At 61.4% G+C, this 23,413-nt stretch overlaps 4 protein-coding genes across 9 annotated transcripts; 3 read left to right on the top strand and 1 right to left on the bottom strand.

Moving 5' to 3' along the window:
* Positions 1-191: 191 nt before the first annotated feature.
* Positions 192-7,993, top strand: ACOT7 (acyl-CoA thioesterase 7). Of its 5 annotated transcripts, none has more exons than XM_048326518.1 (10): positions 192-709; positions 2,042-2,159; positions 2,576-2,732; positions 3,242-3,333; positions 3,468-3,582; positions 4,043-4,057; positions 4,666-4,752; positions 6,271-6,387; positions 6,582-6,766; positions 7,384-7,993. In XM_048326518.1, the coding sequence occupies exons 2-10, from the start codon at positions 2,046-2,048 to the stop codon at positions 7,486-7,488; spliced, it is 987 nt and encodes a 328-aa protein (XP_048182475.1). In that variant the 5' UTR covers positions 192-709; positions 2,042-2,045; the 3' UTR covers positions 7,489-7,993. The 5 variants fall into 5 exon arrangements, with proteins under 5 accessions (XP_048182475.1, XP_048182472.1, XP_048182471.1 ...); XM_048326514.1 differs by lacking the exon at positions 192-709 and adding an exon at positions 1,274-1,380; XM_048326516.1 differs by lacking the exon at positions 192-709 and adding an exon at positions 1,847-1,951.
* Positions 7,994-8,643: 650 nt separating this feature from the next.
* Positions 8,644-12,328, top strand: ICMT (isoprenylcysteine carboxyl methyltransferase). Its single transcript, XM_048326558.1, has 5 exons — positions 8,644-8,870; positions 9,009-9,097; positions 9,187-9,356; positions 10,021-10,238; positions 10,954-12,328. The coding sequence occupies exons 1-5, from the start codon at positions 8,649-8,651 to the stop codon at positions 11,134-11,136; spliced, it is 882 nt and encodes a 293-aa protein (XP_048182515.1). The 5' UTR covers positions 8,644-8,648; the 3' UTR covers positions 11,137-12,328.
* Positions 12,329-13,465: 1,137 nt separating this feature from the next.
* RNF207 (ring finger protein 207) lies at positions 13,466-18,614 on the bottom strand. Of its 2 annotated transcripts, XM_048326556.1 has the most exons (18): positions 18,526-18,614; positions 17,829-18,021; positions 17,551-17,683; positions 17,322-17,466; positions 17,157-17,238; positions 17,011-17,086; positions 16,802-16,927; positions 16,646-16,692; positions 16,447-16,519; positions 16,305-16,373; positions 16,130-16,198; positions 15,920-16,041; positions 14,685-14,874; positions 14,410-14,595; positions 14,276-14,327; positions 14,070-14,187; positions 13,921-14,001; positions 13,466-13,845 (listed from the first exon to the last, which is right to left on the bottom strand). In XM_048326556.1, exons 2-18 carry the CDS (start codon positions 18,017-18,019, stop codon positions 13,683-13,685), a joined length of 1,923 nt encoding a protein of 640 aa, XP_048182513.1. In that variant the 5' UTR covers positions 18,020-18,021; positions 18,526-18,614; the 3' UTR covers positions 13,466-13,682. The 2 variants fall into 2 exon arrangements, with proteins under 2 accessions (XP_048182513.1, XP_048182514.1); XM_048326557.1 differs by lacking the exon at positions 18,526-18,614 and having other exon boundaries at positions 17,829-18,202.
* Positions 18,615-20,709: 2,095 nt separating this feature from the next.
* Positions 20,710-23,275, top strand: RPL22 (ribosomal protein L22). The gene is made up of 4 exons (XM_048326664.1): positions 20,710-20,816; positions 21,232-21,339; positions 21,995-22,119; positions 23,059-23,275. The coding sequence occupies exons 1-4, from the start codon at positions 20,805-20,807 to the stop codon at positions 23,201-23,203; spliced, it is 390 nt and encodes a 129-aa protein (XP_048182621.1). The 5' UTR covers positions 20,710-20,804; the 3' UTR covers positions 23,204-23,275.
* The last annotated feature ends 138 nt before the right edge of the window (positions 23,276-23,413 follow it).

Raw genomic sequence — 23,413 nt, 5'->3', positions numbered from 1 at the left:
CCGCCCGACGGCGCGGCGCGGCGATTGCCCGCTGCTCGGGACCCCCGCACCGCTCCCCCTGGCCTCAGCTGGGCAGCCGCACTTTGCCGAGTGACGGCCGGGACCGGGACCGGGACCGGTGAAGGTCCGGGGGAACCCCAAAGCGGACCGTGCCCGGCTGCCGGCGCCGCTGTCCGCCGCCCTGAGCAGCGGATCCACGGGTGTCCCCGCCCGCCGCCCGCCCACGCGAGAGGCGCGGCAAAGATGGGCTCCTCCGGCCGGCCCGACGTGCGCTGCCGGTCCTGGCAGGGCAGGCAGAACGGGGGGCGCTGGGCGGGCAGCTGCCCCGCCTCAGCCGGCCGCGGGGTGTCGGCACCACGGGAACCGACGGCGGGTCCGTGGGCAGCGCGGGCAGCGGCGACCGCTACCGCGGGAATGGGGACATACAGCGGGCGGCGTGGGCGGGCAGGCGGGGACCACCCCGCAGTCAGGACCGCGGTCAGCGGCGGTGCCTCTCGATCAGCACCGAGGACAGCGGCGAGGCCGCCCTGCCCACCTCCTTCCCTGCCTGCCCCCCGCCCTCCCGGCCCAGTCCTCCCGCCCTGCCCCGCCGGCGGCTCATAAAGCCGGTAGTGGCCCGGAGCGCGGGAGCACCATGTCCCCGCCGGGCGTCGCGCTGCAGGCACCCCGGCTCCTGCGCCTCCCTGCTGCCTCTGCCGAGCCGTGCAAGGTGAGAGCTTCGGCATTCCCTGACCCTCGCGCCCCTCTGCCCGCCGACCCTCCGGTCCCTCACGAAGACGCGCCGCCGCTCTCGCATCAATGAGAGCCGAGAGCTCGCCGTCGGCGAAGCCGTGAGTGCCGCGGCTCCCGGCACCCCCGTGTCCCCCGGGCCGCATCATGGAACCCCTCCGGACCCTGCGTGCGTTCCACTGCGAGTTGTCACTGCCTGCTCGGGACCGTCGCCACAACCCGACCCAAAATCCGTGGGTGACCGGGGGAGCTGTGTCCCAACCGGAGAGAACCGACGGCGCCGGGAACGCGGGCGGGGGGGAGTGCTGCCCGTGCCGACCCGAAGACCCTGGCTCCCACGAGTCCCCGCGCTGACAGGGCACTCCCGGGGCGGCGGAGGGACCCCAGTCCCGGTGGGGTCACACGACTCCGCGGGCAGCACCGGAGCCGCCCCCTGCCCCGGCTCCCCGCGGCCCCGGCGCTCCTCCCCGCGCGGGGGCGAGGCGCGTGCTGCCCGCCAATGGCGGGGCGGTGTCCGGGGCGGTGTCCGGGGCGCGGCGGGGCGTGGCCAAGCACGGCCGTGCCGCAGCGCCGCTGCGGGCGGGGCGCCGGTGCCGCCATGTCGGAGCTGGGGGCCGCGGGCCCGAGCCCAGCCGCCATCCAGGTGTCCAGGTACGGCCCTGTCACGGCCGGGGGCCCGGGCAGGGCTGGGCAGGGAGGCGGGCGCGCTGGGGGCCGCGGGCGGGTGCCGGTCTCCAACCGAGATGTTGCCCGCCCTGCTGCCGGCATCGGCGGCACCGCCCGCCTTGGTTACGCTGCCAGTGACACCGGCCGCGGGCAGAGCGCAGGAGCGCCGCGCCCGTGCTCCGTTCTGCGGGGGCTGGGAGCGGGAAGGGCAGCCGCCGTTCTCCCGCCTGTGTCCCCGCGGCTCCCGGGCACGGTCGCCCTGAAACAGCAGCTCCTGTCCGGGCCGGCGAGCAGCCGCTGCCTCAGCTCCGCCCGGGGCCGTTATTCGCCGTTGGCAGAAAGGGCGGCTGCTGCCGGGAGGCCGCGTGGAGCAGCGGCACGTGCCCGGTTCGGTCTGTGCCGCAGCGGGGCCCGGCGGGGTGCGGCCCCGGTGAGGCGCCGGCTGCCCCGGCAGAGGCGCCCTGCTTCCTTCCGCTCCCAGCGGTAATTCGGAGCAGTTTCCATTGCCGCTCACAGGAGGCCGCGTGCGAGCAGCGATGGCCCGGCAGCTCAGCCGGTGGGCGATGCGCTGCCTCCGGCCAGCCGCACCGGGACCGGGCTGGGGGCGCGGCAGGGGTTGTGAGGTCTCATGTGCCTCCTTCGGCAGGATTATGCGCCCAGATGATGCCAATATCGCGGGGAATGTCCACGGGGGAACCATCCTGAAGATGATCGAGGAGGCAGGAGCCATCATCAGCACCCGCCACTGCAACTCCCAGGCCGGGGTGAGTAGGTGCCAGAGTGCCTGCCAGCCTTGGCCCCCCACCGCATCTCAGGGGCAGCAGGAGTCCCGCACTGGGAGTGTTTGTTTGCTCCTGCATGCAAACCACTGGTGTCTCTGGCTGCAGCTGGGGCACGGTCCCAGTAGCTAGAAGCATTCTGCTGAAATTGTGGTTTACCAGCAGAGACATTATTGCTCATTATTGCTGTAAATGTTTTAACTCCCGAGAAAGGCGAGTCGGGGCAGCGCTGGTGTTGGTTACAGATGGGGAAGGAAGCGTGGCCAGTGGCTGATAAGGTGGCGGTTGAAGAATCGGAGCCGCACATGGCATGGCCAGTTTGGCTGGTCTCAGGGAGCCGCCAGCTGTGGTCCTGCGTGGCGTGGCTGTGATCAGTACTTTGGCTGTCTCACCCTCCCCAGGAGCCCTGTGTGGCTGCACTGGCACGGGTGGAGCGGACGGACTTCCTCTCGCCCATGTGCATCGGCGAGGTCGCCAACGTCAGTGCTGAGATCACCTACACCTCCCGGCACTCTGTGGAGGTTCAGGTCAATGTGATGTCTGAAAACATTTTAACAGGTGGGTGGCTGCTGGTGGCTGTGTTCCAAAACTCCAGGAATAATGGTGTTAAGCTGAGAGCTCGCGGCGGTGACCCCATCCTCTGCTCTGTCACTGGCAGCATTCGGCAGAGGGGAGAACTAGCGTGTTTATTGACAGAGCTGGGGGTGCAGGGAGGGCTGGTGCTGAGGGGGGAGGCCAGGCAGGCTCCCTGGGGTTTATGGCTCCATTGTAGTGAAGAACAGCAAAATCTGCTGGTAGCTCTTCCTGCTTGATTTGCTGCCTGTGGCTTTCTTTGGCCTGAAAAAGTCCCTTTTCCTGCTGTTGCTGTGACAACCAGTTCCGCTTGCTGGGACACCTTCCCAAAAGTGCATTATCGCATCTGCTGCAAGCTATAGCCTGGCAGCAGCCAGCAGGGCAAGGGGCCACCAATGCCAGTGGCATTGCTGGTGTGTGCCCGACCCCAGACCGATGGCAGGTACAGCACCGCTGGCCTTGGCAACATCACCTGCTGCCCCCTTCTCCTCCAGGGGCAAAGAAGGTGACGAACAAGGCGACACTGTGGTATGTGCCACTGTCCCTGAAGAATGTGAATAAGGTCCTTGAGGTTCCCCCCATCCAGGTAGGACAGCTCGCTTGGGTCCCTCAAAACTGGAACTTGTCCTCTCTGGGGAATGGCACTAACCTGGCCCTGCTGGCACTCCCAGCTGTGCCAGTGGCTTTGCCAACCCCCTTCTTACCAGCCTTCTATTCCAGTATGTGAGAAAGGAGCAGGAGGACGAGGGGAAGAAGCGTTATGAGGAGCAAAAGCTGGATCGGCTGGAAACTAAGCAGAGAAATGGTGATGTGATCTTACCTGTCATCAACCCAGGTAACACGGGCAGTGTGTAGCCAATGCAAATTGCCCAGCAGTACTGGGAGGCCATACTGGTCCCCAGGGCAACTCCAGCCATCCCCAGGGCCCTGTAGCTGCAAGTGTGCGTTCTGAAACACCACACCAGGGATGGGGACGGGATTTTGGAGCCACAGTGTGTGAGTGGAAGGGGAGCTGAATGGGTACCTGTAATGCCCTGCAGGGGCTGGTGGGTGAGATCTCCTCTCCAAAACCCGGTTCCTGTATCACTCCTTGCATCCCTTGTGTGCTTGTGTGCAGCTAGAGGTGGTTTTGCTCAGCAAGGGGTAAAGGCAAGTGCTGGGCAAAGGTGGCCTCTAGGCCTGGCTGGGGTCTTCAGGCAGAGGTGGAGAGGTGGCACGTGGGGAATGTTGGGGGAGGTGATGGGGGATGAAAGTTGCTCAAATGCTTTTTTCCCCTCTGTCCTCCCTGCTCACAGATAGGCAGACAAAAGGTAAGGCTTGGTGGGCACTGCTGCATGGGTGGTCACCCTGAGTGGGACTTGGCTGCTTTTCCCTCCTCTGAGCTTCTTTAACACCTCCCATTAGATAGAAAACACAGCCACTTCTGAGAGAGGATTTCCTCTGCTGGGAGTTCGGGGGTGTGACTTCTGTCACCTGGAGGTTGTGGTGGGACAGGGGTCACCATTATGTGCCAGGGTTGGGGGGGATGAAGGTGACGGTCTTCCCACCAAGGGGAGAACAGGGCTCTGTGCAGCAGGGTTTGGCAGGTTCAGCTGAGGGGGAAGCAGGCAGCCGTGTGACCCAGTTCGCTCCTGTTTGCTTTCATGCTCTTTGAAAGCTTGAAAAGAAAGAAATGAGCTGAGCTAGAATAAAGTGGATGGGTGGGGATTAGAGGGAGGCAGCAACCCATCAGGTGGTGAACAGTCTCTGCTCTGCTCTTGGAACTTCTCCAGCCTGGTTTAACCACTGGTTTCAAAATAGTTTAGCTTTGTACAAGCCAGCTCCATATTTTCTTCCTTTGGACAACTTTAGATGGGGGTATACGGGGGTGTATGGGTGCCAGCTGAGCAGTTCTCACCTTGCTTTGCTCTCTAACCAGAGCCACACACTGTTGGCTACAGCCAGTCCAGCCTGATCCACCTGGTGGGCCCGTCGGACTGCACGCTGCTGGGCTTTGTGCACGGAGGTGAGTGAGCACTGCCCTGCGCAGCAGCTGGGTGGCAGGTCCAGGTGGCTTTTCCATGGAGCAAAGTGTGGTAGGAGAGTGTTTTTGGTAGGCTCAGTGTTTTTGGTGGGCTCTGCCTCTGGAGGCACACAGGCCCCTTTGCCTTGACTGTCAGGGCCAGAGTTGCTTCAGCTGAGATGAAAGCTTCATCTTTTTCTGTGCCCCAAAAACTCATGCACTCGACCTGTAAATCCTACAGTTTTGTCATTGCCTCTGAGATTGCAAATTCCGGAGTACAAACACCCAGCGTGTGGCTGCAATTAGCTGAAGTCATTTCCTCTTGGCAGGCAGTGCCCATCACCTGCAGGGCCGGCACGTGTGGTATAAGCCTAGGGAGAGGTGTGTTTTCTGAGGGCTGGGATAACACACCTAATTATGTCCATTAAAAAACAACCAACATGGCTCAGAGCTGTTTGGAGGTTTGTGGGACTGTTACGATCCAGATTTAAGGTTCTTAGAAATGCCTCTGCCTGAATTAAGGTGCAAACGAGACCATATGCCAGTGACAATAGTAAGGGTTTTATTTGATGGTAAATATGAGAGAGAAAGAAGGAAAGAAAGAAGTAGAAAATAGGTGGGGGGGACAGATAGAGTGACAGGGACAGAATAAGGAAAATATCACCACTCTGTGGATCCCAGCTATGTTCATTGATCCTCTCCAGCTGGTCATCTTGGTGGTGAAGGTCCCCCCAGAAAGCATAGAATCCCATGGGTATATATGCTCAGGCTAGGTAGGCATGTCCGGGCATGGGGGGCAGTCTCTCACAGCAGACTCTGGGTCTTGTTGCATCGCATGCAGTCCTGTGAGGCCAAGCCTCTCACGTGAATGTCCCGTGGATGTGCCCTGTGGGGTTGGGGGTTCCACAGCTGGGCCAGTTTGTGTAATCAGAGGATGGGTGTTTATTGCCTCTCACCAGAGGTTGCACCATGCACCCAAAATCTCCTCCTCCCACCCCAGTTGGGGGGAGTCTGTGTAAACCTGGCTTCTGTGAGCTGTGCTCTCCCCCCCAAACTCAGCTGGAGGCTTTGGCCTATTGTGGATGCATACCTTTCCCTCAGCCCGAGGTGACTGAACAATGGGTTTCCTTTTATCTAATCAGCAGTTCGACTTACAGTCCAAAGTTCTTCAGTGAGGTTTCTGTAGCTGCAGCTTCTTTAAAACTTTATATCAATGTTTGAGGCACGAACTGTTTCAGTCTCTGACAGGGACTGATATTGCCTTGCAAGGGTGAGGTTTGCTCAGAGAAATTTGAGAGAGACAGAGCTGACTGAAATCTTAATCACAGGTCTGTGAGGATGTCGCTGTGGCACCGACAGGAATCCTTGTGCTGGTACTGGGTTTTCCTGAAGTTGGGACTCAGTCTCCGGTCCAATTCCTCAGCATAGCTTTGTCCATGCTAAGGCCTTACTGACTTTTGTGTGGTTTTCCCCAAATCCCACTGATTTCCCTGAGACAGGACCCTCTCCTTCCCCTCACAGGTGTCACCATGAAGCTCATGGATGAAGTTGCTGGCATCGTGGCTGCCCGCCACTGCAAGACCAACATCGTCACTGCCTCAGTGGATGCCATCAACTTCCATGAGAAGATCAAAAAAGGTACCAAGGGTGGTGGCAGGCACAGTGGTCTTCTGTGTTGCCACACCCTGGCTCCCTTGGGTGTGCGCTCAGGACATACTGGCAGAGAAGTTTAATCCCTGTTTGGTTTGTCCCGTGCTCCGCTTAAGACACAGCTTAAGCATAAAACATGCGGGACCCCTTGCTCCCTTCACCAGCTCCTCTCTGCTTCACAGGCTGCGTCATCACTGTCTCAGGACGCATGACATTCACAAGCAATAAATCCATGGAAATAGAAGTCTTTGTTGATGCTGACCCATTTGTGGATGAGCCTCGGGAGCGGTACCGTGCTGTCAGCGCCTTCTTCACCTATGTGTCCCTGAGCAAGGAGGGGAAGCCCCTGCCCGTCCCGCAGCTGCTGGTAAGAGCTTTTCTCTCTGGACTGGAGCCAGCAGAGCCATCACCTCTCCTGCTCCTCCTGGGGCAGAGCCCAGCTGGCCTTTTTGTCCAAGAAATCCTCTTCCCTTGAATTACTCAGCAGAAAAATATGAGCACGAATGAGACTTTCCAGGGCAGGCTGCAGGGGTTTATGTTTGTTTTTGTTATTGTTTTGGGTTTGTTTGGTTTGGTTTTATTTTTTCTTTCTTTTGAAAATTGCTGATGGGGAGGTTGGGGATTTTCTCCTTTCTCATGGTTGAGGACAGGCTGCATGCGGGCCCTGCACCTGGGGACCCTGAGTGGCAATGGAGCCCCCCACATCCCTAATTTCTGCTCCCCGTGGTATCCCTATTCCAGCCTCCTGCCTATTTTAGCTCCCCTAATCCTGGCAGGGCTTTGCTGATGTGGCGCTCCTGACTGGGGCTGTTTGTTGGTTAATATTTGATGTGGCACAGGTCTCCTGCTCGATGCAGGAGCACACTGGCAGTTGTGTGTTTGACAGAGGGCAGCTTCCCCCTCTGTGAGGGGAGGCGCGTTTCCCTCCTGCACACACTCGCAGCACACTGATGCCTCGGCTTTGCATTTGTTCTGTGGCCTCAGACGGAGACAGAGGATGAGAAGCGTCGCTTCGAGGAAGGGAAGGGCAGGTACCTGCAGACCAAAGCCAAGCGGCAGGCGCAGATGCAGGAGGCTGCCCAGCAGTGACCTGTCCGGCACCCTCGCCACCAGCGCCCGCCGAACATCCAGGTTGTTCCCATTCGTTTTGTGTCCAGTCTGCGCCAGCCCCATGCCTCTGCCCGCCCCAGCCTGCTGCCGCCGTCGCTGCTTTGCTGCTGATGGGCTCAGCACCGTAGACCTTGTGCTTCAGGGTGGCTGAAGCTCCCTGAAAGCCTCCAGGAGTCTTCCCAGGCACTTGCCATCCGCCTCCAGAGCCGTTGTCACTGTTTGATCCCGTTGGTGACGCTCCTGCCTGTGTCAGAGCCAGGACGGAGGCGTGTGGTGGCTTGAGGGGCGTGTGAGGCCGTGAGTCTTTGTGCTGCTGTGTGCGACTCGCTGGTTTGTCCTACCATGCACACCAAAGCTTTTGTACGTGTCGTGCCGCGCCAGGGCCGCACTGAATGTCTGTGACATCTCTAGGTAGTTCTCTGTGCACATCTAAGTTATTTAAGGAATCCTGTGGCATAAATAAAGTCTGTTTCATTGACTGGAATGAAAGGCTGACACCTTTATTTCAAACAATTGTGCTTTTTCTCCCTCCCCCAGATCCGCCCATGCTCCCCAAGTGGCGCCGGGCTCTCCCGACCGTGTTTTTAAGGAAGTCTGGCTGTTTGAGCGGCACCCCCAGAGCAGTTCCTGCTGGAACGGGTTCCGGGTGTGAGATAGTAAACAATAAACTACCTGACAGGAGGTTGTAGTGAGGTGAGGCCTGGTTTCTTCTGCCGTGCCTGCAGTGAGAGGACAAGGGTTAATGGCCTTAGGCTGCAAGAATGGAAATTCAGGACAGATAATAGAAAATGTTTTCCCTGTTCAGGTGCTTAGGCAGCAGGAAGGTGGTGTAGGCCAGCACGCCTGGAGCTCTTCAGGAGCGCCTGCACCTGCCGCTGGGTGATGTGGTTTAGGGGTGACGCTGGCGATGGCGGTGCCGGGCGGGCGGTGGGACAGGACGGTCGCAAAGGTTGCCAACCCCGACGGCTCCGTGACCGAAAGCGGCCCCGGCGGCTACGGCCCGAGCCGGCCCCACGGCACCCGCCGCGCGACTCTCGCGAGAACGGCGCCGCTCCTCTGCTACCGCAGCTGCGCGGGGCGGGGCTCTCGCGAGAGCGGCGGGGCCGTTTCCCGGGCGACGCGGGCGGGGCGGGGCCGCCATGATGGCGGCGGCGGCGCGGAGGGGGAGGCTGGGCCGGGAGGGCCGCGCCAGCCTTTGCTCCTTCCTGCTCGGCGCCTCGGTAGCGGCCCTGCCGCTGCTACTCGGCTCGTCCCCCGCCCTGCTGGCCGGTCCCGGCCTGCGCGGCCGCCTAGCTCTCGCCTTGCACGTGGCGGGCGTGAACGCGGCACTGCTGCTCCTCTACCCGCGGCCGCTCTACAAGGTACGGGGGTGGCCCCGGCGGGCGGCGGGGTGAAATGCGGCTGTGGACAACGGTCCCGGGCCCGGGGTGCGGCGGTCGAGATACCCCGGGCCCGCGGAGTGGCGGTGGCAGCGTGTTCTCCCCTCCCTGTGCTTGCAGATCGCCGTCCGGGCCTGCTTCCTGGGCTTCGCCTTCGGCTGCGGGCTGCTGCTGAGCGCCGGCCGCTCCGCCTGGCGCCACTTCGGATGGTAACGGCAGGGCCGGGCCGGGCCGGGCCGCCGGGCGGGCGTCGTGCCCCCCGCTCTATTAAACCTGCTCTCCTTTCCTCCCGCCGCAGGTACATGTGCTCCCTCTCCCTCTTTCACTACTCGGAGTATCTGGTGACAGCCATCAATAACCCGCGCAGCCTCTCGCTGGACTCCTTCCTACTCAACCACAGTTTCGAGTACAACCTGGCTGCCCTCTCCTCCTGGGTGGAGTTCACGCTGGAGAAGCTCTTCTTCCCAGGTCGGCCACCCTGTCCCTCCCTGACTCTGCCCAGCTGCACATGGCTCGCCTGGGGTCCATCTCTCTGATAGCAAAGTGCAGGTGACCCTCAGCTTGCTGCCCCGTGACAGCCTTGCAGCAGCTTTGCCATGGTCATAATCCCTCTGTGCTCAAAGCCTCTTGGGTTGGATCTTGGGAGGGCAGGGGGGAGCCCCCCCCCACTCTGATATGCTGTGCCAGCGGATCTTCAGCCCTTTCCTGCCTTGGTGGTACAGGAATGACGCGTCAGGTACACCTGGGTGTCATCTTTTGACAGGGATAAAATCAAGTCATCAAAATCTGTTGCTGTTTGCCCAGTCTGGGGCAAACTGGCTGTGCTTGCTCTTCTGTTCATTCTTGAGAGAGGGAAGCTGTTCCCCACTCTTGTTTTGTAGCAGCCTGAGCATATCCTTGGCTGTGCTTCGTGCTGGCTTTGCTCAGCCCCTGTGGCTGGGCCCTATGGGCTAATCGTGCTAACACCAGGCAGGAGCTGCTGGTTTTATCTGTTTGGTGTGGAATGGCAGCGCATGGCTGCTGCCGTCACACATTTTGCTTTGAGATGGGGGGCAAAGCCCACTCGCCCAGCAGCCCCCTGCACCCCCTCGAGACCTGTGCAAACCCATTGTGCCCCTCCCTGTCCATGCAGAGCTGAAGCAGATCACCTGGCTGAGCACCGTGGGGCTGCTGATGGTAATCTTCGGGGACTGCCTGAGGAAGGCGGCCATGCTCACGGCCGGCTCCAACTTCAACCACATCGTTCAGAACGAGAAATCTGACACCCACACTTTGGTGACAAGTGGAGTGTATGGGTGGTTCCGGCACCCGTCCTACGTGGGATGGTTTTACTGGAGTATTGGAACACAGGTACTGTATCCAACGTGCTCAGATACTTTGTGTCATGACCCTAGTCTTTGCTCTCAGTGCTGCCGGCGCTGTGATGGGGTGCAGACAGCACTCTATGGCCTGGGCATGGATTCTGCTGCCTCCCACTGGCACACAGGAAATCAGGAATGCCTGAGCGTTCTGCCCCATCTGATCTTTGGGAAGATCCTGTTGCCTTAGTTTTCTCTGTGCTGTAAGGAGAGGTGGTGGAGACAGAGTTTGAGCCAGAATCTCCTCGGAGGCTTGGGGTGTGATTTGCTGCTGGTCTAAAGCTGGTGTCCAGAGTTTTCTGTATCCCTGTGGTGAAAATGCCTTTCATGAGTGATCAGACTCAACCTGGCTCCTTCCAAACACCAGTCCTGTGCTGGAGGGCAAGGAAACTCCCTGACTAGAGGGTCAGCTCTGGCCAGCTGCGGCTGAGCTGTGTGTTCTTGTAGCTGGGTGGGGGTTGGCATTGCATTGTATTTCTCTGGAGAGAGTCCATAAGCGTGGCACATGGAGCTTTTGAGAGCTGGGTGGAGCCAGTGCTGCCTGCGCGCTGCTTTCTTCATTCTGGGGAGAAACTACTAATGAAGTTTCACAGGGAGCGTTGGGATCTTTTCTTTTTCTGTGTCAATGTTACTGGAGGGGGATGAGCTGTGGGGCTGGGGCAGCCTTGGATTCTTGAGGGGACGCTCACCAGCAGCATCTGTTGCAGGTGTTGCTCTGCAATCCCATCTGTGTGGTGGGCTACGCGCTGGCGTCCTGGCGCTTCTTCAGGGAGCGGATCGAGGAGGAGGAGATCACACTCATTCACTTCTTTGGAGAAGAGTACCTGGAGTACAAAAGGAAGGTGCCGTCAGGTCTCCCTTTTATTAAAGGAGTCAAATTGGAACTGTAACATGGGCGAAAACCAGACTGGCTGAGCAAACGCCCGGCTCCTGCTGCGCCCAGTGCCTGTGTGGTACTGGCATTGGGAGGTGCCTGTTGGTATTTCCCGGCCACCCTGGAGGAGCTGGTGGAGGGCTGCGGCGTTGGGCAGCCTGCTGGGTCACTCACAGATCAGAAGCTTGTTCCTCCTCCTTGAGATCAGTCCTTCGTTGCACATTCAGGGATCTTCCAGATAACTTAGCCTGTAGCAACCCTAAAGAGAATGAATCCTACTGCCTGCAGCAGCTGAATTGTCTTGGAATGCCTCTGGAACTGATTCTACCAGAAAACGGCACTGCCCTCCTGGGTGGGGAAGGTGCTGGGCAGCAGATTGTTCCTGTTGCGTAATTCGATTTTAAAGCTTTCTGACCTCGTGAGCCTGGTGACACAGCTTTAATCTGCTCAGGCCCAACTCCTTGAGCTGGAGCTGGAGCGGCCGTGGGAGCAGCCTCTGGCTCTGCCTGCCCTCGATGCACCAGAATACCTGCAGTATGACACCGCTTGGCTCTCTCTAGGCCTTGGGGTCTGCAGAGAGGGTTCTGCTGCTCCCCTTGTACTGCTGGATCCGAGCGCCTCTGGGTCCGCTCCTCCTCCCTCGGATGCTGCTGCGGATGCAGTGTCACTGCTCCAACTGCTGCCTCCCGCTGCCACCTCTGTTCCTTCTTCCTGCTTCCAAATCACGCTGCTTCCTATCCTGCCAGGCTGCCTCTGTCTTGCAGAGATCCCAGGATTTTGGGTTGTGAAAGAACCACAGCTGCCAGGCTTGCTAAGGGCTTTAGTCCCTGAGATCCTCCCCTGCTTTTTTGGGCAAAAGCTGTGATGTCAGGGCAAATAGGAGATGCTTTTAGGGAAATCTCCAACCAGTAGAAGAGTTGGGCTAGCTAACGCTCTTTTGTAGTGACCATTTGGAAATGGTTCCCACTGAGCTGTGTGATATAACTTTGTTGTTATATACCAAAGAGGTTCACTGTTTTCTTGAGTTCTACATTATTCTTCCTTGCTGGAATGGAAATGAGTTGCTTGTCAGTTCATGCTTGGAGCTTGTGGTGTTCCATGGGGAAGGTGCTGCGGTACGGCTCAGGAAGGGGCACTTGGTGAGAATGGCTTGGGTTTGGGTTTAGGTTTTCTTTTTTTATAAAAAAAAAACCATGAGAAAACATTGCCAACTTTTGTCTGGTTATTTGAAGGTCTCTCTCGGTACTGATGCCATCATGGAAACTGGAATCCTTTATAATTCCTGGTGGGTTCTCAGAACACTCCAGTGCTGCATTGAGGCACGATTTTGACTTAGTGACTTGTGGGGCTGTGCAGCCACAGGGATGAGCCTGACCCTGACCTTAACCCTAATCCCGACCCTCCATTTCTCCTTTCATCCAAACTGATGCAGAGTTCATCCTGCACTGGGTTTGCTTGATCACAGAGGATCTGCCTGATGCCCTTGCTGGTGACTTGTCCTTTGCTGAGCGGGTTTTTGGCTTGGGAGAAAAGAACAAAGGTGAAAACACACCAGCTGGAGAGTGCTGATCTGTGCTGGGCACTCAGAGGCTCCTGCTTGGGCTGTTCGTGTCTCAGGGAAGCTCAATCTGATGTTGCAGCCAGTGGTGCCTCGGGCAGGTTAACCTGTAACTAATTTTTTTGTAGGCAGTAATGTTCCTGCTGTGCCCTTGATCAGAGGAACTTTGAAACAAGCAGTTGTCACTTGAGTTTGATGTGCTGACAACAGAAACAAAGCCTCATTCCCAGATTATTCTTCATAGTAAATGCACTATGATCCTAATTCCACAAGTGCCAGTTCCAGCTGTGTAGACTCTGTCCAAGCAGGCTGCGTTGGCACCGAAAGGAAGGGGTAAACTTCGTCCTGAGCAAAACCTTCAGCGTCTCTTGGCGCTTTTGAGACCAGCAGCTTCTCTTAACCTTTCCTTTTCCCAAACCCTGTAACCAGAAGCTCTGTGAGGAGGCAGCAGCTTACTGGGTGTGGGGAAGGCATGTGAAGCTTTAGGGAAAAGCTGGAGTAATCCATGAAACCCTGCCCTCTGTGCTGCAGTGATTGGTGAGTTCTTAGCTAGCCCAGGTATGCAGGGAACCTCTGGAGCAGCTGTTCCTGGCACCCAGCCCACATTGCTGTGTTGTTGCCCGGCACTTCACAGGATGCTCCAACACCCGGCCATGTACCCCTGGCTCTGCCCTGCACCGGGGGTTGTTACTTTTTGCCATAATTTGCAGATGTTGTGGATTTAGGAGCAGCTAGGCACCCTGAGCCAGCAGATCCCTTTTGTCAGCACTGCAGAACCACGCAGACATGGACAACTGCACCCTTTTATTTCACTCTGACACATGCAAGGGAGAGCACAAAGGCAGTTTTTCAGGAGCAAGTCCACCTGAGGTCTTTGTATGTGCTGCAGACGTGGCTGCCCAGGCTGTTTCCTGCCTTGGCTCATGGCACAGGGTGAGAGGAGCTGCTCAGTGACTGGGGCACAGCTCTGCCCAGCAGCTCTGCCACATGCCTGGCACTGGGCTCTATGGTGCTGGCTGTTTAGGGGCAGCACTCTCTGCTCCACTCTTCTGCTGGCCCCTGCAGCAGTCTTTGTTTTTTGGGGAGGGGTCTCCAGGGGTGTCCCTGGGCATGAAGCCCTCCCTGGGGCTGGCTGAAGCCCCCTTGTTGCTGCCAGGCGAGGCATCCCTGGAGAAGGGAAAGGTCAATGTCTGGGAAAGGGCATGGGAGGAGCTTGGCATTCAGGTACTTGTTGTCACCTACCTTGGCAGCATTTCATTGTTGTCACAGATCTTGAGCAGCATCTGGGCCTGTTCTTCTTTGGGCTCCTGGGGCTCCTGCAGCCTGTGGTGGGACAGGTGTGAGCCATGAGCTACATCCCCCTTGGCCCTGAAAGCCCCTGCACTCCTCACCTAGGCTCCAGCCGCTCCTTCACTTTGGCGATGGAGCGGACGTAGGGTGCGATTTGCTTGGTGATGGTGCTCAGGCAGCTGTTCTCCTGCCGCAGCTGCAGCAAGTCGTGGAGCTGGGCTGGGGGCAGGAGGAGTGGGCTGGGGCACAGCCACCCTCACAGTGCAGGCACAGGGGGCACGGGGAGGGAGCGCGGGGTCACGAGTACCTTCATAGATCTCCTGCTCATTTGCTACCCGCTGGTAGGTCTCCTCCCAAACCTGGAAGGAGGAGAGGGAGACGGGCAGTGTGTGGCAGTATGGCACAGAGGGGCCCTGCTCCGCCAGCATGTGCCAGCTGTACCTCCTCAAAGACGCTGCGCATCATCTCCACGGCGGAGTAGTGAGCTGCGATCTGCACGTCCATCTGCAGCGACTTCTGCAGGATCTCGCTCATGATCTCCGACTTGATGAGTGAGTGGTGCTTGGTGAGGTCACGGTGCAGTTCCTGCACCTGGTCCTTCAGACCCTGGATCTCCATCTGCAGCATCTGTGGGGACCGGGGGGCACAGCCATATGAGCAGCACCAACCTGGCCCATCATGTCCCGCCCCATCCCGCTTTGACCCACGCTCCCTACCCGGTAGGTGTTCTCGTAGTTGCGGCAGTGCTCGGCAAAGGGGGTCTCACGCCCCTCGGCCAGCAGCACCTTGGTGCTGATGTACCGGTGCATCGTTGGCTTCTTCACCATGGGGCCAGTGGACATTTTATCACTGGTGGGGGGACAGCTGGGCACCATGAGGGTCTTGGAGCATTGGCCACCGGGGAGCCTGCATGGAGAGGCGACAGTGAAATGCTGCAGGTGAGCAGCAGTGGGGGTGAGGTGCTAGAGACCATGCCGCCTGCTCAGCCCCACTGCCCCTTGGCTCCGGTGAGCCTGGGGATGCACCAGTCCCACATGTCCCTTCCCTTACCCGAGCACAGAGCTTCAGTCAGAGGTGCCTTCTGTTGCCCCAAAAATTAAATTTCTGTGGGCTGCTCTCCTGATTCCTGCAGCTTTGGAATCAGCTGCAGCAGTGAGAAGCCAAGAGCTGAGCTCGGCACCCTCCAGTTAGTAAAGGGCGGGATACAGCTCGCTCCCTCACTGCTGGTATCTCCTGGCCCCTTGGCAGGCCCTACTGCCCGTGTTTCCCCCCATCCCATGGTCTCCCCATGCTAACCACCACCACCACCATTGGTCCTACCGTGCAGCGCTGTGCTCCCCCTGCCTGTGCTGGGGCCAGCAGCCCCCAGGAGCTCAGCCACCTTGCAGTGCCAAGGCTGGCTGGGGGCGAGGAGCGGTCCCCATGGGGCGGCAGTGCCTGTTTGTCCTCTCTGGCCAGGAGGGCCTGGCAGGGCTGGTGCTGCCGTGACATCAATAGGCCTAAATATATCCTGGGTGAAGAATGGCCGAGCACTTCCCTGAAATTCTGATAAAAATAGTGGCGGGCAAAGAGGCTGCAGCATCACGGGCATGTGGGCGAGCAGGAGCTGGCCCAGGTGGAGCACCCATGAGAGGGGGGCAGAGCCCTCCAGGGACCGTGGCAGGGGCTGGGCTGGGGAACAGAGTGAGGCTCAATCAGGCCCCTGGGTGCCAGCCCTGCTGCTGCCCGCCCCGCAGCTACCCACCCCACTTCCCAGAAGTGTCACTTGAAGCCTGTTGTTCATCAGTGCAGCTGTGCCTGTGCTGTCCTGGTACCACTACTGAGGTGACAGGCTCAAGGGCAGCAGCAGGGGCAAGCTTGGCATGGCGAGATGCTGAGGGGGCTGTGCAGTGTGGCACGTGGCAGGGGACACAGTAGCACATGTGCCCTGGGTGTGATCCTAGCACCTCACATGTTCGTGCCGGTGATGCCAGGACCGATGCCGCCAGCGCTGCCCACCACGGAGCGGCGGGGGCTGAGCATCAGGAGGGGCTCCAGGCAGCGGGCAAACTCTGCCCGGTACTCGCTGTTGATCTGGGGGGCAAGAGAGGAGAGTTGTGGCTGGGGCTGGGGCAGAGCTGGCAGCTGGCACTGCCCACAGGCACTGCAGGCAGGGCTCTACCTTGCTGGTCTGGGCCGGCCGCAGGCGGTGCGGCAGCTTGACAATCCTCTGCAGCCTCTCCATCAGTTGCTGAAAGGCAGCGATGAAGCGTGGTGAGGGGTGCCCGGCACCTTGCCCATGAACTCAGCACTGCTGCAGGATGCTCCGACCACCCTGCAGTGCTGTCAACACTCACATAGCCCAGGTCCAGGAACTCGGCTTTGTTGGCAGAGCTCAGGAAGGCCGAGCAGGTCACCAGATGGACCTGTGTGTGTGGAGGGGGTCTGTCACTGCCTGGCTTTGGTGTCAGGATGTCCTTGCCTGGTGTGAGGCCCTACCTGCAGTGTGGGCAGCAGGGAGGCAAGGTGGGCGAGCTGCTCCTTGAATGCCTTCTCCTTTTCCTCGTGCTGGCTGCAGCAGAGCAGAGCATGGCACAGCCTTTGCAGGATCCCAGGGAGCCATCCAGCCCCAGGCATCCCAAAACACCTTGGGAAGCAGGGACAGCCCTGGAACAGGGCTCAGCCTGTGGTCCCTCACCTCTGCACAGCTTTCAGGAGTGTCTTCTTCCTCTCTGAGAGCTGCTCCTGCAAATGGCACAGCTGCCCTGTGTCCTGCAGCCACCCCAGTCCCTTCCCACTGCCCCAGCACTGTCCCGCAGGCACAAGGCTTGATGTGCAGGTGGCTGCCTCGCACCTGCATGCGGCTGAAGAGGGAGTTGATGGCCGCCTCCTCCTCACTTGCACTGTTGCGAACCTCCTCGATCATGGCCTTGAGCAGGACAATGGCCTCGCGCGTGGATGTCTGCAGTTCCTTCACAGCCTGCCCGGGGTGGCGGGGTGGCTGCAGCACGGGAGACAGCACTGCACCTCCACCACACCCCCCCACCCCCCAGCCCTGCCCACCATCACTGCCTGGTCCAGCCGCTGGCAGCCCTGCATGTACGCCGTCTCAATGTCGATGCAGTGTGCCCGGCTCTCCCTGCAGGCACAGACATCAAGGCAAAGCACAGGATGGGGCACACAGCAAGGAGGGGGCTGGGGCTACTCACCCCTGCATGTCCCTGAAGCAGTTGATGCAGAGCATGGACTTCTTCTCAGTGGAGAACATGATGTAGGGCTCCTCGTGCAGCGCTGCAGGGAACAGGGACATGGCATAGCCTGGCATGGCGCAGTGCAGCATAGCATGGCATGGGGCAGCCTGGCATGGCACTCACGGCACTTCTTGTGGATGTCTTTGGTGCGCTTGGAGAGGGAGACGATCTCGTGGCGGGCGAACATCCTGGCACGGTGGGTCTCCTCACGGCACGGGGCACAGAGGGGCTGCCCACAGGTGTTGCAGAAGTACATGGTGTCCAGCTCCTGTGTGAGGGGACACAGCTGGTGGCAGGCATGGCCCTGGCAGGGGAGCTCTGCCCACCCGCCTGTTCACCCCGCTGCCCTCACCGCCTTGGTGCAGCACCGGTCACAGTTGGCACACTGCACGTCCTCCTCGCTGTCGGCTGAGCTGTCCACCAGGAACTGCAGGAGCCGGTCCACGGGGGGCAGCCCCGTGCCTCCCCTCACCACTGAGGGGTGCCTGCAGGGATGGGATGGGATGGGGACAAGAATAGGAACACCCACCCAGGCCAGTTTTGGGGATGCAGGGAGCAGTGCTGTGCCAAGCTTCCAGCCCTGTGCTGTGCCCCTAATCCTGGCGTGCCCCAGACAGGGCTGTCCCTTACCCGCAGAGTGGGCAACGCAGGCGGCCATCGCTGGCGCGGCCTCGCAGGCAGCTGGCGCAGAAGTTGTGGTAGCAGTCGAGCAGGCAGGGGTGCTGGTAGGGCTCGTGGCAGAGCAGGCACACCAGCGGGTGGCAGTTGGCCTTCTCCAGCTCCGAGCAGCTCCCCAGTGGGGAGAAAATGCCGCCCGCCATCTCTGGGGTTGAGAGCCAAGCACTGTGCCCAGAGACCCTGTGTGGCACCAGTTTGTGCGAGCACTGTGGCTGCCACAGAAAGGACTAATCCAGCCCCAGGGCCTGTGAGCTGCTGACTATTTTTAGGTTATGAGCTGCGTGGCACGAGGCTGCCCCCAGCGTGCCCCTTCCCCTGGTATCACAGGCTGAGGGCTGCAGGGCCGGGTGGGATAGTTCCCGCAGCGAGCTGTCCCCCTGGTGTGTGTTCCCCAGAGCAGGAGTATCCCCTGGGATGGGCTGTCCCCAACAAAGGAGCATCCCCTGCAGCAGAGCATCCCACAGGACGGGGCCGGGGGTTCCTTCAGGACAGGATGTCCCCCCAGAGGAAGCATTCCCTACAATGGGGTGAGCCCTGCCCAGGCATGTGCCCTACGATGGCAGCCTGGCACTGAAGGCAGTCAGGTGCCCCACATGCCGGGAGTCCCCGTTCTGGGCACAGGTGTGTCCTGGCCAGGTGAAGGCTTTACCTCTCCCTGTCTGTAGGCCGGGGGATCCGAGCCGAGCTGTGCTGCTGCTCACTGTGTGCTGGCAGGAATGAGAGCGATGCCGAGGCGGCAGGGCCTGGCCGACCCTGTGACGTGGGGCCCCCTGGCACTGGCGATCGGCTGCCACGCCACGGCCCAAAAATAGCCCCGTGCGCTCCTCGGGGCCCTGCGGCAGGGACGGCCCTCGGCGTGTGGGGACACGGGACTGCATAGCCACGGGATCACCCAGGCTGCGGGGACATGGCCATATGCATGGCCTGGTGATAGCCCGCAGGAGGAGCGGGGGTCACCCTATGCACAGTGAGGAGCCCTGGGCCGCGGGTGTCAGTCACCCTGTGCACAGTGAGAGCCCTGGGGTCACTCGGTGCGTACCGAGGCTTCCCGTGGTGCTGGCTCACCCCATGTGCAGTGAGGCTCCCCGGGGTGCCAGGGGGGTCACTCAGGGCACAGTGAGGAGCCTCGGGGTGCCAGGGGGTCACTCTGCGAACAGTGAGGAGTCCTGGGGTGCCAGGGGGTGACTCCGGGCACAGTGAGGAGTCCCAGGATGCCAGGGGGTCATTCCGCACACGCTGAGGCTCCCAGGATGCGAGGGGGTCACTCCGCGCACACTGAGGCTCCCGGGGTGCCAGGGGGTCACTCTGCACACAGTGAGAAGCCCCGGGGTGCCAGGGGATCACTCTGCACACAGTGAAGCTTCCGGGGAGTGGGAGTCAGTCTGGGCACACTGAGGAGCCCTGGGGTGCCAGGGGGTCACTCCGGGAACACTGAGGAGCCCCGGGGTGCCAGGGGGTCACTCCGGGCACAGTGAGGATCTCCAGGGTGCCAGGGGGTCACTCCGTGCATGCTGAGGAGCCCCGGGGTGCCAGGGGGTCACTCCGGGCACAGTGAGGATCTCCGGGGTGCCAGGGGGTCACTCCGGGCACAGTGAGGAGTCTCGGGGTGCCAGGGGGTCACTCTGGGAACACTGAGGAGCCCCGGGGTGCCAGGGGGTCACTCCGGGCACAGTGAGGAGTCTCGGGGTGTTGGGGGGTCACTCCGGGCACAGTGAAGATCCCTGGGGTGCCAGGGGGTCACTCCGGGAACACTGAGGAGTCCCGGGATGCCAGGGGGTCACTTCGGGCACGCTGAGGAGCCCCGGGGTGCGGGGGGGTCACTCCACGCACACTGAGGCTCCCAGGGTGCTAGGGGGTCACTCCGGGCATGCTGAGGAGCCCCGGGGTGCCGGGGGGGGTCACTCCGGGCACAGTGAGGATCTCTGGGGTGCCGGGCGGTCACTCTGGGCACAGTGAGGAGCCCCGGGGTGCCGGGGGTCACTCTGGGCACAGTGAGGAGCCCCGGGGTGCCAGGAGGTCACTCCGCGCACGCTGAGGATCTCCGGGGTGCCGGACGGTCACTCCGGGCACAGTGAGGATCTCCGGGGTGCCGGGCGGTCACTCCGGGCACAGTGAGGATCTCCGGGGTGCCGGGGGGGTCACCCCGGGCACAGTGAGGATCTCCGGGGTGCCGGGGGTCACTTTGGGCACAGTGAGGATCTCCGGGGTGCCGGGCGGTCACTCCGGGCACAGTGAGGATCTCCGGGGTGCCGGGGGTCACTCCGGGCACAGTGAGGAGCCCCGGGGTGCCGGGCGGTCACTCCGGGCACAGTGAGGATCTCCGGGGTGCCGGGCGGTCACTTTGGGCACAGTGAGGATCTCCGGGGTGCCGGGGGGGTCACTCCGGGCACAGTGAGGATCTCCGGGGTGCCGGGCGGTCACTCCGGGCACAGTGAGGATCTCCGGGGTGCCGGGGGGGTCACTCCGGGCACAGTGAGGATCTCCGGGGTGCCGGGGGGGGTCACTCCGGGCACAGTGAGGATCTCCGGGGTGCCGGGGGGGTCACTCCGGGCACAGTGAGGATCTCCGGGGTGCCGGGGGGGTCACTCCGGGCACAGTGAGGATCTCCGGGGTGCCGGGGGGTCACTCCGCGCACGCTGAGGCGGGGGCGGGGTCTCCCCGCGGGCGGTGCAGGGGCGCAGCGCACGCGCACCCCACGTGCTGCTCCCCGCCCCCCGAGGCTCCGCCCCCGCTCCCGGCCGGGCCCGCCCGCGCCCCGCAGGCCCCGCCCCCTCAGAGCCCGGCCAGGCAGCACTGTCCGCTCTCAGGCGCCGTGCGCGGGTGGGACCGGAAGCGATCGACGCTGTCGGCGCTCGGCTGGGGCGGCCCGAGCGTGGTTGTGCGCAGGCGCACGGCGCGCGCTCCCTTTCTGCCCCGCGCGGAGCCGCCATGGCGCCCGCGGTGAGTGAGCGCGAGACCGGCACCGGCCGCGGCCCCCCCGAGCCTCCCCCCGCCGCCACCGGGGCACCCCCGCCCCGCCCCGAGCCCCCGCCACCCCCCGCGGCCCCGCCGCCTGCCGAGCCACGCCGCCTGCCCCCGCCCGCTCTTCTCCGCGTGCGGCCGGGCCCAGCCCGCGCCTTCCCGGGGCCCCACGCGACGCCCGCCGCCCATGCGGGTCGTGGAGGCGGGCGGCGGGTGAGTCCCATCCCCACCGCGCTGTCCCCGAACCCGATCCGTGCCTGGGCCCTTCCCCTGTCCGCCCGCCCGGAGCTCGGCCCGGCCCCTCCCCGCCACCCGGGGTCGGTCCCTCAGAGCGCTCCCTCTCCCTTTCTCTCTCATTCTCTCTCACTCTCCCTCACTCTCTTTCCCACTACAGCAGAAAAAGCCCGCGGCGAAAGGTGGCAAGAAGAAGAAGCAGGTTCTGAAGTTCACGCTGGACTGCACGCACCCCGTGGAGGATGGCATCATGGACGCCGCCAACTTCGTGAGTGCGGGGTCCCCGGGGAGCCGCGATGGCTCCGCCGCCTCGGGGGGCCTTCCCAGGGTGATGCTCCGCTCCCGGCGGCCTCACACATCCCCGGCTATCCCCTGGCCCTGCCCCGTGCCCCTGACGCCGTCCCGTGGGCAGAGGAGCAGGGAGTGCTGAGGCTGGGCATGAGGCTGGATTTGGGACACTTCGTGGTTAAAGCACGAGTGTTGTCCCTGTCCATGGACAGTTTTCCTGTCCATCTTTGCTCGGTGAGTTCCCATCATGCCAGGGATGTTGCGAGGTCAGGGATGCTGCAGTTTGAGATCATGAACCTATGGCCGTCCTAACCATGTTCCAGCGTGGGCCTGGGTGAGGATGGGGCTGAGGGGAGCTCAGAGGAACCTGACCCCACTGTCCTGACTGTCCCCTTGGAGGGTCGGGAACATCCCCACCATGCCAGTCTGATATGTTCAGGCCTGAGCACCTCACCCAGGTGTGGCTTTGATGGGGTGGATTAGCCTGGCCTGAGGAAGGGGCTCTCCGCTGCTCTCCTGGGCTATGGGGGCACTGTTGTCTCTTCCCCAGCTCCAAAGCACCAGGCACAAGCCAGCTGGGGGGCTGTGTCCAGTGGGAGCTGTGGCACTGGCTCACAGCTGTGTTCCTCTTGCAGGAGCAGTTCCTGCAGGAACGGATCAAGGTGAATGGCAAAGCAGGAAACCTGGGTGGGGGCGTGGTGACCATCGAGAGGAGCAAGAGCAAGATCACGGTCACGTCAGAGGTGCCGTTCTCCAAGAGGTGAGGTGGGGCAGGCCCATGTACCGCTGGGGCCAGTTGGTCAGTGTGGCCACAGATGGCTTTCGGCAGGAGATGGTCAGTGTGCACTGAGAGAGGGCTAGCAGGGAAGAGATGTCTCAGTGTCGAAGTTGTGCTGGGATTTGTGCTACCTGGCACTCGCTGAGTGGCTGTCTCCCCAAATGATGTATGAGAGAGGAATGTGTTCGATACTCCACCTGGGAAGGCTGCTGGGCTGGGCGGTGGGGGGAGCTGCAGCCAAAAAGTGCTCAGTGGAGAATTTAGGGGTGTCTGCAGCCGAGGTCTCTCGGCTTGTTCCCCCCCCATCTTGTGGGGCTCCGGTCCTCTGCCACCTTCTCCTGGCTGCCTGTCTTTGGGCTGGCATTGGCAAAATGTGGTTGTGCCAGGGTGTCCCAGATTGTTCCCCTCGTCCCATGGTGCTCTGGCCCTTTTCCCACTTGTCCTGGCTGCATGTCCTGGGGACCAGCATCAACAAACTGGGGTTGTGCCATGGCAGAGGTGGCTCAGGGGCTGGCTGGGCGTACAGAGCCGTGGGAAGAGCAGAGCTGTGTGGGCGGTGGGCGTGCCCTGCCCTGTGAGCACCCGCCTTTCTCCCAACGCTGTTGGTCCACGTCGGTGCCGCACCTGGCACATCCCAGCAGCGGGTATTCACCATCCCAGTGCAGATTCCCTGTGGGGTGGGTACAAGGCACTGGGGTCGCAGCCTTGTTGGGGCGGGAATGATCCTCCAGGATCTGCGTCATGGCATTGTGATGCGATTCCCCTGGTTGCAGTGTTTCCTGGCAGGAACTTTGCCAGGAGGTGGCCGGTGGGATGTGTTGGTCCTTCTGGAGGTGGGAGCCCACAGAAATAAGGATTTCATGGCCAAAATAGCTGGCAGGGGGCAGAGGGGCACCACTGTCAGCCATGGTTCTCCCACAGGTACCTCAAATACCTGACCAAGAAGTACCTGAAGAAGAACAACCTGCGGGACTGGCTGCGCGTGGTGGCCAACAGCAAGGAGAGCTACGAGCTGCGCTACTTCCAGATCAACCAGGATGAAGAGGAGGAGGAAGAGGAGGATTGAGCCCCACCGCCGCTGACGGCCATTTTGTACAGTTTCACTTTTCTGGAATAAACAGCGGCAGAGTTGTTCATAGCCCGTGCTCGGTGGCGGCTGCGGCCCCGGGGGGCGGTTTGGGGGGATTTGGGGGTTTTCGGGGAGCGGCGGGCGGGGGGCGTGTCCGGGGCGTGGCCCGTGTCGCGGGGGGCGTGGCCGGGGGCGTGCCCCCCGCAG

The sequence above is a fragment of the Corvus hawaiiensis genome, chromosome 22 (genome assembly GCF_020740725.1).
Source record: "Corvus hawaiiensis isolate bCorHaw1 chromosome 22, bCorHaw1.pri.cur, whole genome shotgun sequence".
Classification (NCBI taxonomy): Eukaryota; Metazoa; Chordata; class Aves; order Passeriformes; family Corvidae; genus Corvus; species Corvus hawaiiensis.
Note: the sequence above shows the minus strand (reverse complement) of the source record. Positions and strands in the feature narration are given on the sequence as shown.